We start from the raw sequence: 15,599 nt of genomic DNA, 5'->3' as shown, positions 1-15,599 counted from the left end.
ATGAAAGACACAAAATGCTGGAGTAACAACAGGACAGGCAGCATCTCTGGAGGCAAGGAACGGGTGTCGTTTTGGGTCGAGTCCATGATTTCAAGCACATTGGATTTAGTTTTCTTCTAGCAACAACCACTGCTCCTATCAACCACAACATATTGTATTTATTACGGGTCTATAACATAGAAAAATCTCCCTTTGCTTCACGGGAAACTATTCAAAAAGAAACAACCATATTTTAAAATTAAATCCTGCCGCATTAGTTTGCCTTGATGATTGCTTCATAAATTAGTTAGACAATAACATGGCGTAAAGGGGAGGTGGCCAAGTGGAATCGCAAACCTGGTCTGGTATTTAACAAGTTCATTTCAGTGGTGTCTGGTTTCTTTGTGTAACCGCGTAGGTAAGGTGCCCCAACCTCAACAACAACATGATTGTAATGCAAGGACTCTCTCGACTGGTTTGGCAAGCTTCTGCACATAAATGCCACTGGGCAAAGAGCAATTGATCAAATCAACCTGCACTTAAGGTAATGGCAGCCGTTAAGAGCTAATATTAAATACTCTGCATCACCCTCGCACCCCAACTTCTTAAGGGAAAGAAAGAACGAGGCAAGGTGACTACACGGGATCCAGTTACCAGACTAGCAACTCAAAAGGTAGATCTAACAACCCAGGAATTTCAGTTCCTCTGGATTTCAAATGAATGATTAAATACTTTAATGCTCTATTGTCAAGTCACAGTGAAATTCTTTGCTTGCATACCCAAGATATGCAAATAGACGGCACATAAAGCGCGCTGACAAAGTATCTGCCCCAGGTCCCCATTTGTTCACCCCCCCTCCTCTTCTCACGGCTGCTCCCCCATGCCGGGTCCTCCATTGTTCTCCCCCCCCCTCCATTCATGGTGGTCCCCCCACGCAACGTTCTCCTTTGCGCCTTCCAGCTAGTCTCAGTAATGATGACCTAATGACAAAGAAGGGTCTGAAGAGGGGCCCGACCTGAAACCCCTCCTATTTCACCAGAGATGCTGCCTGACCCGCCGAGTTACTCCAGCACTTTGTGTCCATCTTCGGTATATACCAGCATCTGCAGTTCCTTTCTGCCAACAAAGAGCAATTGACTTGTTGTAAATGCCACTCAGCAGACCCAGAGATCCAGAGTCTTTTTTAATTAGATATTAAAAGATTCATGGGATATAGGATTATGCAAGAAAGTGGGTTGAGCTAAGATCTCAACGTTTATCTTAATGAATGGAGAGCTGACATGAAGAGCTGAACAATCTATTTATGTGTCTATTTCTCATGTTCTTTGTGCTCAAGGATGACCGACCTCCTCCCCCATATGATAGACATTTGCTGGAGTTCAGCCTTCAGTTCAGCCTTCAACACGATAGTCCCCACCAGACTGGCCGGGAAGCTACTGGAATTGGGGCTCAACACCTCCCTGTGTGCCTGGGTCCTGGACTTTCTCACCGCCAGGCCCCAGGTAGTCAAGATGGGAGGGAATACATCGAAGTCCCTCACCCTGAGCACAGGATCGCCCCAGGGTTGCGTCCTCAGCCCCCTATTGTACTCCCTGTACACACATGACTGTGTGGCTAGGTTCAGCTCCAATTCAATAATTAAGTTTGCTGATGACACTGTGGTGGTGGGCCTGATCTCAGACAATGATGAGAGGGCCTACCGGGAGGAGGTGGCTGATCTAGCACTCTGGTGCCAGGAGAACAGCCTCCTCTTGAACATCAAAAAAACGAAGGAGCTGATCATGGACTTTAGGAGGGCACATCATCCGAGGACGTACACTCCATTGAGTATAAATGGGGATCCTGTGGATAGGGTGAACTGTTTTAAATATCTGGGAGTCCACATCTCTGAGGATATGACATGGTCATCACACGCCTCAGCACTGGTGAGTAAGGCAAGGCAGCGCCTTTACCACCTCAGGCAACTGAGGAAATTCAGAGTGTCCCCGAGGATCCTCCAGTGCTTCTACGCAGCGGCGGTGGAAAGCATCTTGTCCGGGAACATTACCATCTGGTTCGGGAATTGCTCTGCCAAGGACAAGAAGGCTCTGCAGAGAGTAGTGCGTTCGGCCGAACGCACTATGGGAACTTCACTCACCCCCCTGCAGGAACTATACAACAGGAGGTGCAACTCCAGAGCAAACAAAATCATGAGAGACCTCTTCCACCCCTGCAACGGACTGTTCCAGCCACTACGGTCAGGCAAACGCCTCCGTTGCCATGCAGTGAGAACGGAGAGGTTGAGAAGGAGTTTCTTCCCAGAGGCAATTCGGACTGTAAACGCCTTTCTCACCAGGGACTAACTGTACAGAACGTTTTTCCTTCTATTATTTATTATGTAAAATAATATGTGTGTTATGATTGTGTTTATAATTTGTTTGGTTGTTTTGTTGTTCCGCGAGCATTGCCACTTTCATTTCACTGCACATCTCGTATGTGTATGTGACAAATAAACTTGACTTGACTTGACTTGACTTGAGTAGCTCAGTGGGTCAGGCAGAATCTCTGGGGAAAAAGAATGGGTGACGTTTTGCATTGGAACTCTTCTTTAGATGGAAGAAGGGTCCCGAAACGTACCACATCCTTTTTCTCCAGAGATGTTGCCTGACCTGCTGAATTACTCCAACACTTTGTGTCTCTCTTTGGCATAAACCAACGTCTACAGTTCTTTGTTTCTAAAGTCTGTTTTGAAAGTCTAATCAATTTTTCAAAATTGCCATGTTAAATCATTAAAGAAAGGCTTACATCACTCAGCAATTAAGGCATCAAACTCAGGTCGGAATAAGGACAGGCCACAATCTATCATGTAGCTTTCGACAGACTCCTGGAGGCTGTTGTTTCTCACACTAATCCAGCAATGGTCTCACATGTTTGTACCAAGTGAATCATACCTTCTTTGGTCCATGTTTGAGGTTTCGAGAGTGAGTAGTCCCAGAACAATTTGGCAGCAGTGACCTATTATTACCATCAATACCATTTGATAACATTGCAGACAACACCTTCCATCACTTTGTTGCTAATTGAAACTAGACTGGGCAGTAATTGTGTACGATGTTACCTAAGATGCTGGTTTACACTGAAGATAGACACAAAATTCTGGATTAACTCAGCTATATAAATATTGATTTCCCTAAATAAGATCATGTGATAGGAGTAGAATTAGGCCATTCCGCCCATCAATTTTACTCCGCCATTCAATCAAGTTCACACAGAGAGTTGTGAGTCTGTGGAATTCTCCGCCTCAGAGGGCGGTGGAAGCCGGTTCTCTGGATACTTTCAAGAGAGCTAGGTGGGGCTCTTAAAGATAGCGGAGTCAGGGGATATGGGGAGAAGTCAGGAATGGTGTACCGATTGTGGATGATCAGCCATGATCGCATTAAATGGCGGTGCTGGCTCGAAGGGCCGAATGGCCCACTCCTGCATCTATTGTCTATTTTCTATCTATCTCTCCCTCCTAATCCCATTCTCTTGCCTTCTCCCCATAACCTCTAATCAAGAATCTATCTATCTCTGCCTTCAATATATTCACTGACAGCCACCACATCCTTCTGTGGCAAAGATTTCCACAGATTCACCGCCCTCTGACTAAATTTCAGGTAACCCCTGCATTCCTTCTCTCTCCAGTCCATTCCTCCACCTAGCCAACCTGCTGGTTTCACTGTTAGCATCCATATATCCGCTTGTTATCATTTCTTCCACAGCCAACAATGGACCATTGTGGGCTCCACCTTTCCTTGGTCATCGGCACCGGCTCATATTTTGTTCCGAACCTTTTCATACCTCATGTTTTCCCCTCTCCTGAATCTCAGTCTGGAGCAGGGTCCCGAACCAAAACTTTACCTATTCCTTCATCCGGAGATGTTGCCTGACTTGATGAGTTATTCCAGCATTTTATGTCTATCTTGGGAAGTAATTTGACTTTATTAGATTTCTGCTGCATTAGAGAAACAGCGCAGAAATGGACCCTTTGTCCCACTGAGATCAGCGATCACCCCGTGAACTAGCACGATCCTACACACGAAGGACAATTTACAATTTTTCCAATTAACCTAACAATCTGTACGTCTTTGGAGGGTGGGAGGAAACCGGAGCACTCGGAGGAAACCCACGCAGTCATGCTCATGTTAGAAGAGCAGAATTAGGCCATTCGGCCCATCAAGTCGTAGGTAGCATACTTGTGCATGTCAAAAAATCCCAGAACATTACTGGAGGAGTTTTGCTGGAGAATGCCCTAAGACAAAACATCTTCATCTGCTTAATCAATGATTGTCCTTCAATACTAAAGTAAAAATCAAGCTTGTTCCTTGATGACTGCAGAATATTCAAGTCCACTCACTACTCCTCAACACATTAAGTAATCCATGCCTGTGTACATCAAGACATAGACAACATTGGGCATGCACCAATAAATAGCAAGTAAATTGTACGCCTCAAAAGAGTCAAGTAATGACTAACTCCAACAATAAATAGTCTAAACACTTTCCCTTAACATTCAATAGCATTACCATTGCCATAATTACCGTCAACAAAATCATCACTGAAAATCATCACTGACTAATGAAACTCTGCAGCAGGACCAGCCATATACAGTGTCCTCCATAATGTTTGGGACAAAGACCCATCATTTATTTATTTGCCTCTGTACTCCACAATGTATTTATATGCCTCGGTACTCCATTTGGTTGGCACCCCATCACCCTAAGTATTCATTTCCAGTAATAGTAGGATGAATGTGCATTATCTAGAGAAGAGACTGCAGTTACTCACCCAGGCTACTCCCAAATATGCAACCTCTACAACAATCGGGAACCAGAGGACATAGGTTTAAAATGAGGGGGCAAAGAATTAATAGGAAAATGAGGATTAACTTTTTCACACAAAGGGTGGAGGGTGTCTGAATAAGCTGCAGGAGGAGGTAGTTGAGGCAGTCACAATCGCAACGTTTAAGAAACATTTAGATAGGTACATGGATCGGACAGGTTTAGAGGGACGTCTGCCTGACCCAGTGAGTTAATCCAGCTTTTTGGGTCTATCTTCGGTTTAAACCAGCACCTGTGCTTCCTTCCTACACAGGTTCAGAGGGACATGGGCCAAACGGAGGCAGGTGGGACGAGTGTAGATGGGACATATTGGTTGGTGTGGGAAAGTTGGCTGAAGGGCCTGTTTCCACGCTGTATGACTATCACTTGAACAAAACAAAACCAAGAGGCAGAAGATGACAACACACTTACATGTTGCCTTTGTATCGCACACCATTCTGAAATTTGTCACCATTCCTTATTCAATGTATTTTTATCTGACTGTAAACCTTGTTTAGCTTCGCTTGAACATGCCTAAAAACATTCATTTCTGGTTCTGGTGCTATTTATTTTCCCCAATCCTTTGTGCACCTTTTTACTGTTACATTCCTGTGTCTTTGCCCAGTATGAGCCCGTTCCCTTGACTGAACAGTCCACAGCAGCAAATTTAGGTTGTTCACCTTCTTGAAGTCTGTCAACAGATTTTCAATTCACATTTCTATTAGCCACAATGGCCCAAATGCCATTTAAAAAGCAGGTCTCATTGTCCTCTATCATATATCCCCCCCCCCCCCCCCCCACCACACAATTAGTCTGAAGAAGGGTCTTGACCCGAAAAGTCACCTATCCACTTTCTCCATTGATGCTGCCTGCCCCGCTGAGTTACTCCAGTGTTTTGTGTCTATACGGAAATGTAAAAACCTGAACACAGACTCGCCCATTTCAAGTCATCCTCTTGTCCACCCTTAGCAAGGTATTCCCTTGACAATAGGTTACTGACAGAAGATAGACACAAAATGCTAGAGTAACTCAGCGGGACAGGCAGCATCTCTGGCAAGAAGGAATGGGTAATGTTTCGGGTCAAAACTGTTCTTCAGACTGACGTCGGGGTGGGGGGGGGGAGGGATAGATGGATAAGCAAGTGTGAGGTGTGAAAACAAGACAGAGGGAATGGAGATTATGGAAAATGTAGAATAGATCATTGTTAGCTGGGAGAAGTTAACAACAAAGCAAACAGAGATAAATGTAGTTGGAGGCAGTAAGATTGGTCGGAGAACTGGGAATGTGGAGGGGTGGATGGGGAGGGATGGAGAGGGAAAGCAAGGGTTACTTGAAGTTAGAGAAGTCAATGTTCATACCGCTAGAGTGTAAGCTACCCAAGCGAAATATGAGGTGCTGTTTCTCCAATTTGCGCTGGGCCTCACTCTGACAATGAAAGGTCAGCCTGAAGTCAGTCATTCCTTCTCTCCAGAGATGTTGCCTGTTCCTCTGAGTTACTCCAACATTTTGCGTCTATCTTTAGTTATCTGCAGTTCCTTCATACAGGTTACTGACACATTCAAGTTCATTTCCAACATTGTTGATTGTTTTTCTAACAGTGGTCTGTAAAATTGTTTTTGCTGATGCACTTTTATACATTTATTTCTCATTAAACAAGAAGTGCAGTGTTTTTCATGGTTCCTCATATATATTTAAAATTATACCAGCATATCTTTGAAGTATGTCTGAAGTGGAGTCTGAAGAAAGGTCTCGACCCGAAACATCACCTATTCATTTTCTCCATAGATGCTGTCTGATCCACTGAGTTACCCAAGCCTTTTCTGTCTAATTCAGTTTAAACCCGCATCCACAGTTCCTTTCTTCAGCATATTTATATATCATTAATTAAACTATAAATATATGTGCAGAATTCCAACAGATGGAGCTATTGCAGTGAATGAACACAGTTTGGGAGACGAACTGTAACGTTGGCAACAAGGACTAAATTGTAGTTATAATAGTACCAGTTAAAAGTCCTCATCTGCCCCAGAGCAGAATTCAGTGAAGTACTTTCTAATCTGTTCATTGTCAGGAGTTAAGGCTGCCACTTAAAGCCATGCTGACCAGTGATCCCTGCACATTAACACTATGCGACACACACTAGGGACAATTTACATTTATACTACACCAATTAACCTACAAACCTGTACGTCTTTGGAGTGTGGGAGGAAACCGAAGATCTCGGCGAAAACCCACACGGTCACGGGGAGAACAGACAAACTCCGTACAGGCAGCACCCGTAGTCGGGATTGAACCTGGGTCTCTGGTGCTGTAAGTGCTGTAAGACAGCAACTCCTCCGCTGTGCCACCGTGACTCCCTTTGCTGCATCAGCATTATTCAGTGCGACTCAACAGAGGTTTTGTTTAGTTTTGTTTATTGTCCCGTGTACTGCTCTGTGTTAAATCTGGCTGGTGAACTTTGCTGAGGGTGGCAATCACAGCTCTATTAAACCGAAAGTTGGCCATGGAGTCAGACATTAAACAATGAGTGCTGTGAAGATTAGCAGTGGAGGAGGAAAAAAAAGAAGCTACCCAACTAGAGATGACCTCCGAACAGCTTCCTCCTGCTTCACGATAAATAAGCATGGCCAATGCATACTGATAAGTTTACTTACTGGTGACTCCGTTTTGCCTGGTCATTGGTGGTGTGCTTTGGTGTTCCTTGATCCTAGGTGAGCCATTAATATCTGGGATATCCCTCGATCCTGGTGGACCTGCGTAACCAACTTCCCGAATGACACTCTGGCTTGTTCCGGCAGCGGGTGGAAGTCTCGGCGAGTTGTGTGGACGTCTTGCCGATTTGGGTGGGATACGTGGAGAGGTGGGCGGGATCCTTGCCGAATTGGGTGGGTGTCTCGGTGAGTCAGGTGGAAGGCTTGCTGGGTTGGGTGGTCCCGGCGGTCCCGCTTGGCCCCTTTCCACTATTTAAAAAAAAAACACACAAATTAACAACCATTTTAGATTCCACGTCAAAATCAGATCTTGCCAACCAATTGTTCAAGCGCTTTTGATTGCAACATGCGCCTTAATTTAGTTCAACAAAGAAACTGACAAGTTACTAAAGAACAATCACTGTTTGCATCTCTCTGAGCACCGGCTCCCCTCAGGGCTGCGTCCTGAGTCCACTGCTGTTTAGCCTGATGACCCACGACTGTTGTGCCAGGTATAGTACAAACCACATCATGAAGTACGCAGATGACACAACAGTGGTGGGCCTTATCCGGGTCGACAATGAACTGGCTTACAGGGAGGAGGTGAAACAACTGGTGGACTGGTGCAACACGAACAATCTGATCCTGAATGTTGACAAAACAAAGGAGGTCATTGTTGACTTCAGGAGAAACCGGCACAGTCACACACCACTACACATTAATGACATCGATGTGGAGTTTGTCAGTAGCACTAAGTTCCTGGGGGTGCAAATCACAAACAGTCTGACCTGGTCACAAAACATTGCATCACTAGTTAAGAGTGGGCAGCAGCGTTTACACTTTCTGCGCCAGATGAGAAGAGCTCGCCTCCCCCATCCCGTCCTCACCACTTTCTACGGGGGAACCATAGAGAGCATTTTGACCAGTTGCGTCTCTGTCTGGTTTGGGGACTGCAAAGCCTCCGACTGGACGTCCGTGCAGAGAGTGGTGAGGACGGCTGAAACAAATCATCGGGACTTCTCTTCCTTCAATCCGGGACATTGCGTGCAAACGTTGCTTGTCCAAGGCCAACAGCATTATAAAAGACCCCACACATCTCCATCATGGACTGTTCACTCTGCCGCCCTCAGGTAAAAGGTATTGCAGTGTAAGGAGCAGAACGGCCAGGGTTTGCAACAGCTTCTTCGCCCGAGCCATCAGACTCTTGAATTCCATGTAATGTGCCGCCACTATTATCTATTTTATCTTTTTATCTATTTTATCCTTTTATTATTTTATGTTGCACGGTGAGCCAGATGCAACAACTTTTTGTTCAGACTTGCATTTATTGGTGTATTTTTGAATGACAATAAAGTCTTTTGATTGATTTTGATTGATTGTATTGGAAGAGTTTGCTTCTCTACTGAGAAGGTTGACTGCATAATGCCAAAGTGGACTTTAAAATCTAGAAAGGTGCTAGTTCAATTGTTTAATTGGACTTTATCTAGCATTAAACTTATTCCCTTTATCCTGTGTCTGTACATGGTGGGCGACTTGATTGAAAAGTTTAGGAATGAACTGCAGACACTGGTTTAAATCGAAGATAGACACAAAAAGCCGGAGTAACTCAGCGGGACAGGCAGTATATCTGGACAGAAGGGATGGGTGACGTTTCGGGTCGAGGCCATTCTTCAGACTACCAGTCAGACTACCAGTCTGAAGAAGGGTCTCTGCTTGATTGTAGTCATGTACGGTCTTTCCACTGACTGGATAGCACGTAACAACAAAGCTTTTCACTGGACCTAGGTACATGTGACAATAATAAACTAAACTAATTAAGTGCCCAAGTTAGCTGATCTCACCAACGTTGAAATGACAGGTAATCAACAGGTTTGGCACTAATGAATTTTGCAGTCAAATGGCCCCATTGACAAATTATTTTTGGACATAACTATGAAGCTCTTGTGGCAAAAAAGAGTTTCTTAAATGAACTGCAACTGGTACCACATATCAAAGGGGTGCATACAAAAAGAACATGTCCAATGGCATAAATCATTACCATCAGAGGAAAGGAAAGAAGCAATAGCATTAATAAAATAGCTTTGGATTCATACCGAGGGGTTTTGTCTTCAACTAACATTAATATTTGTTGAAATAAGAGATCTTAAGAGAATTGATGTAAAATTATGAAAATCTGTAACATAGTTAATTGAGAATCATGTTCAATTAACTAGAGTCGTCATATGTCCCAGACAGAACAATGAAATCCTTATTTGCAGCAGCACCAGAATATGTAAACATAGTGCACTGTAAACCATATAAACAAGAAAACAAGTTCAAGAAAATACACACACACACACACACACACATATATACACACGCACACGTATATATACACAACACACACACACACACACACACACACACATATATGCACACACACACATATACACACACACCCACATATATATATACACCCACCCATATACACACACACACACACACACACATACGCGCATATACAGTATACACACGCATACACACACAAACCCACACGCACATATATATATATACACACACACACACACACACACACACACACATATACATATAAGATTATTAAGGGTTTGGACACGCTAGAGGCAGGAAACATGTTCCCGAAGTTGGGGGAGTCCAGAACCAGGGGCCACAGTTTAAGAATAAGGAGTAAGCCATTTAGAACGGAGACGAGGAAACACTTTTTCTCACAAAGAGTTGCGAGTCTGTGGAATTCTCTGCCCCAGAGGGTGGTGGAGGCTGGTTCTCTGGATGCTTTCAAGATAGAGCTAGATAGAGCTCTTAAAGATAGCAGAGTCAAGGGATATGGGTAGAAGGCAGGAACGGGGTACTGATTGTGAAAGATCAGCTATGATCACATTGAATGGCGGTGCCAGCTCGAAGGGCCGAATGGCCTACTCCTGCACCAATTGTCTATTCACACATATACACACACACACACACACACACACACACATATATATATATATACATACACACACACACACACACACACATGCACACACACACACACACACATATATATATATACACACACACATGCACATGCACACACACACACACACACACATATACACATACATGCACACACACACACATATATATACACACACACACACACACACACATACATACATTCACACACACACACACATATATACATACACACACACATACACATAAACTACTAGAACAATAATATCCATTGAGGATATTAATCCCACCAGAATAAATTAGACGGTGGGAATTTAATTTGCGTTGGCTGCTTTCCATCAATATATCATTTTTCACACAACTTCAATCCATCTAATCAACAAGCTGGGAAGTAAGAGCAACATCAAACACTTGAAACCAGTGTTTTGTAACTGAATAGAAGTGCTTCATCCAACATTTGTTCCCTGACTCTGGGATAGGAAGCAGCCTGTTTCCCAATGGAAGCAAACAGTAGCAAGAGCCAGCAACTCTAATCAATGATATGTTATCAATGGTGCCTCCAAAGGACCAATTAAACATTACACAGACATATTTCTCACCGGACCTTCACTTCATTTACTCAACTGCACCATCGTAACGACATTGGCCTTTCACGGATTAGTGCAAGTATTCCCAGAGCTCCTGGCTGAGTGAATAGGGGAGGCAAATTGGGAGAGAAGTTTCAGATTCGAGATCCTGTGGGGAAGACAGATCTCTGGAATTTCAACAATCTACAACAATCTAAAGGGGTCAAGTCAAGAGAGAGTCAAGAGTGTTTTATTGTCATATGTCCCAGGTAGAACAATGGAATTCTTACTTGCTGCAGCAAAACAGAATATGTAAACATAGTACACTGTAAACAATATGATAAACGAGGGGAAAAAAGTTCAGTGTTTGTATATACACATACTCACAAGTACACACACACATATTATATATATATATATATATATATATACACAAACAGAGAAATATATATACACATCTATATTACTAAAAGTCTGTTCTTGACCGGATTTGGCATTCTGTGCTGCGATTTCCGAGAGAACGCCACCACCTACGGCCGTCATTTTTGGCCACCTTGCTCAGAGGCCTCTCCGCCGTATGTGTGCCAAGGAATTTTCCCCTCAATGAAAAATGACAGAGATATTAATGATTTTGCAAAATTCCCCATTCTCTCTGCTGCTCCCGCTGGCGGCAGGGGGGAGGGACGATAAAACCAGGAAGTGGTGTGCCCCAATCAGTCTCTACAACATGGAGGTCTGAGATCTGAATGACTGAACAAATGTCTATGCAGCTGTGAGTAAGTACTCTTAATTTGGTTTGAAAATGAAAATATGGTTATGGTTTGAAGAAAAAAGCACTGCCTGCAAATGGTTGTTTGGTGGGTTTGGGTTGAGTAAAAATGCATTCTCTTTCTCTCTCTCTCCCTATCCCTCTTTCTTTCACTCTCTCCCCCCCAGTCTCTCTCCCTTTCTCTCTCTCTCTCTCCCCCCCTCTCCTCTTCCCCCCCCCCCCCCCCCCTCTGCCCCCCCCCCCCCCCCCTCCCCCCCCCCCCCCCCCCCCCCCCCCCCCCCCCCCCCCCCCCCCCCCCCCCCCCCCCCCCCCCCCCCCCCCCCCCTCTCCCCCTCTCTCTCCCTCCCCCCCCCCCCCCCCTCTTCCCGTTCTCTCCTCTCCGTCTTCTCTCCCCTCCCCATCTCCTCTCTCCCCCCCTCTCCTCTCCCCCGCCACCCCTCTCTCTCGCCCCCTCCTCCCCCCTTCATCCCCTCCCCCACCATCCCTCCACTAAACCCCCCTCCCCACACCCTCACCCCCACTCCCTCCCCCCCCCCCTCTAGATGTGACTGCAAGTTGGGGGCTATGCGTCAGTAGATAGGGTGGTTATGGAGTAAAAGGAGCAAATTAATAATATTAATATAATATCAAGGGGGGTAATTAGCGTGAGTGCGGGGGGGGGGGGATAGTTAGTGTGTGTGACGCTGCATGCCGCCTCCCTCCCCCACAACCACACGTTGGGGGAACAGACCCAACGGGTCTGCACTTGGTCTAGTATATTATATATCTTCATAATGTTTGGGACAAAGAACCGTCATTTATTTATTTGCTTATGTACTCCACAATTTGAGATTTGTAATATTAAAAAATCATTGTCAGATTTTATTAAAGGCCATTTTCATACATTTATACATAGTCCCCCCCATTTCAGGGGACCATAATGTTTGGGACACATGGCTTCACAGGTGCTTGTGATTGCTCAGGTGTGTTTAATTACCTCCTTAATGCAGGTATGAAAGAGCTCTCAGCACCTAATCATTCCTCCAGTCTTTCCATCACCTTTGGAAACTTTTATTGGTGTTTATCAACATGAAGACCAAAGTTGTGCCAATAAAAGTCAAATAAGCCATTATGAGTGAGAAACAAGAATAAAACTGTTAGAGACATCAGCCAAACCATAGGCTTACCAAAATCAACTGAAAAAGGGGGGAGAGAGAGAGAGGGGGAGGGGGGGAGAGATGGGGGGAGAGAGAGAGGGAGGGAGGGGGGGAGAGAGGGAGGAGTGGGGAGGGGGGAGAGAGGAGGGAGAGGGGGAGGGGAGAGAGAGGAGAGAGAGGGGGAGAGGGGAGAGGAGATGAGAGGAGAGGAGAGGGGGGGAGAGAGAGGAGAGGGGGGGGGAGAGAGGAGAGGGGGGGGAGAGAGAGAGGAGGGGGGGGAGAGGAGAGGGGGGGAGAGAGGAGAGGAGGGGAGGGGGAGGGGGGGGGAGAGGGGAGGGAGGGGAGGGGGGGGGGGGGGGGGGGGGGGGGGGGGGAGGGGGGGGAGGGGGAGGGGGGGGGGGGGGGGGGGAGGAGGGAGGGGAGGGGGAGGGGGAGGAAAGGGGGGGAGAGCGGGGGAAGAGGAAAGGGGGGTGGAGAGAGGAAGGGGGGGGGGGGACCTAAAAAACATTTTAGAACCAAAAAAGACACATTCTGCAAGCATTGTAGAACCAAAAGAGACACTTTTTGCAAACATTTTAGAACCAATAGACACATTCTGCAAGTGTTTTAGAACCATCAAGGACACTTACATTTGAGTAACATGTGTTCAGTGTTATTCACAGCTCAGAGAAAAGTGACCATGTGCCTTCCTCCAGCTTGCAGACACTGATTGAGGCACACCACTTCCTGGTTTTATAGTCCCTCCACCCTGCCGCCAGCGGGGGCAGCAGAGAGAATGGGGAATTTTGTAAAACCATTAATATCTCTGTCATTTTTCATCGACGGGAAAAATCCTCGGCACACATATGGCGGAGGCGGGCTCTGAGCAAGGTGGCCAAAAATGACAGCCGTAGGTGGCGGCGTTCTCTCAGAAATCGCAGCACAGATGGCCAAAACCGGTCAAGAACAGACTTTTAGTAATATAAGATATATAAAATATATATATATATATATATATATATATATATATATATATATATATATATATATATATATACATACATATACAGTACATATATCAATAATATATACAGTACAGTAAAAAACATATCAGAACCCACCACTGTAATACACAACAAACAATAAACTATTACACAACTATCTTACACTCATTGTCAAGGATGCATTTAACCCCCCCGCAGTGCCCAGCGGTCCTGGAAACCCCCCAGGGCACCCGTGGCAGCGCAGCGTAGTCCCTCTCGAACACCACCCGGGCACGGACATAACCCCAGAAAAGCGGCAGGCAGGTGGCTCAGGCACAGCCCTCTTCCACCTGAAGCTGTGACTGGTGGATGGCCAGCTTGGCCAGGCCCAGGAGCAACCCAACCAGGACATCTTCGGCCCTACCCTCTCCCCCATGCACAGCGTGTCCGAAGATGAGGATGGTGGGTGTGTAATGCAGCCAGAATGCAAGGAGCTGTCCCTTTGGACAAAGGAACAGGGGCCGCAACCTCTCACACTCCAGATACACGTGGTACACACCCTCTTCCAGCCCCCAAAACAACAGCCTGTTGTTATATAAACACCAGCCTGACGTAAGTGTTTTTATTGTCCAAGTGGTCCAGTGTGGAGTGGAGAGCCAGTGAGATCACATCCTCTGTTGACCAGTTGTGACGGTAGGCGAACTGTAGTGGGTCGAGGTTCTTGTCGAGGTCGGAGTTGATATGCACCATAACCAACCTCTCATAGCACGGAATCACCACAGACATTAGTGCCACTGGTCAATAGTTGTTGAGGCACATCACCTTACTCTTCTTGGGCACCGGTATTATTGATGGGAACCTCAGACCTCAGTAACGAGAGGTTGAAAATGGCCGCAAAAACCCCAGTCAGTTGGTCTGCACAGTTTGTGAGAACTCGACCGGGTATGCCATCAGTTCCAGACACTTTCTGAGGATTCACCCCCCTGAAGGATCTTCTGGCTTCAGCCTCTGTGACTGTGACTGTAATACCATCAGGGCATATGGGGGCTCGGGAAGGCTTCTCCCTATCAAAGCATAGCTGTGACTCAAGCAATAACATGATTAGTGAAGGAGGATGGCTACAACCAGCCATCTGGGAGGCACAACTGTGAGAAAATGGGGGAGGGAAAATGATATTTGTTATTTCAAGAGACTACATAGGATTTTGCGCCAAGGCTCCAAGCATGGGAAACTTACCAAGTTCAAACACTTGGACAAGTGGGGCCATCGAATAATAACAACTGGAGGTTAATTAAAAGTCTGAGCTGATGGTGGGAGACAGAAATGAAAGCAAAAACATGATCACTAGATCAAGCTGGCCATGGTCCAGCCTATTTCAACAACAACTGCATTATTTAATGTAAATGTAGTCTCCCAGAGTGTAATATTACTCCACGGTCACATTTGCTTAATATTGCAGTTACATCTAGACGCCAGCTGGCTGTGTAACGTTCCCACAGCCACAAACTGCAGGCAGGCTGCTGTTTTTTCCACAGTGGAGCATAGATTTTTACACCTCCGTCATATTTGGACACAGACAACATATATAGAAAGTAACTGCAGATGCTGGTTTACACCGAAGGTAGACACAAAAGGCTGGAGTAACTCAGCGGGACAGGCAGCATCTCTGGAAAAAGGGAATAGGTGACG

The 15,599-nt window shown here is 45.6% G+C and overlaps 1 protein-coding gene across 1 annotated transcript in view; it reads right to left on the bottom strand.

Annotated features, from left to right (window-relative positions):
- LOC129696364 (EMILIN-2-like) overlaps positions 1-15,599 on the bottom strand; it is a 67,692-nt gene that overhangs the window by 12,763 nt on the left and 39,330 nt on the right. Inside the window, exon 5 of the mRNA XM_055634201.1 lies at positions 7,472-7,777. Coding sequence (XP_055490176.1) covers positions 7,472-7,777 — 306 coding nt within the window. The remainder of the gene's footprint in view (positions 1-7,471; positions 7,778-15,599) is intronic.

Source organism: Leucoraja erinacea, chromosome 4 (assembly GCF_028641065.1).
Source record: "Leucoraja erinacea ecotype New England chromosome 4, Leri_hhj_1, whole genome shotgun sequence".
NCBI lineage: Eukaryota > Metazoa > Chordata > Chondrichthyes > Rajiformes > Rajidae > Leucoraja > Leucoraja erinaceus.
Note: the sequence above shows the minus strand (reverse complement) of the source record. Positions and strands in the feature narration are given on the sequence as shown.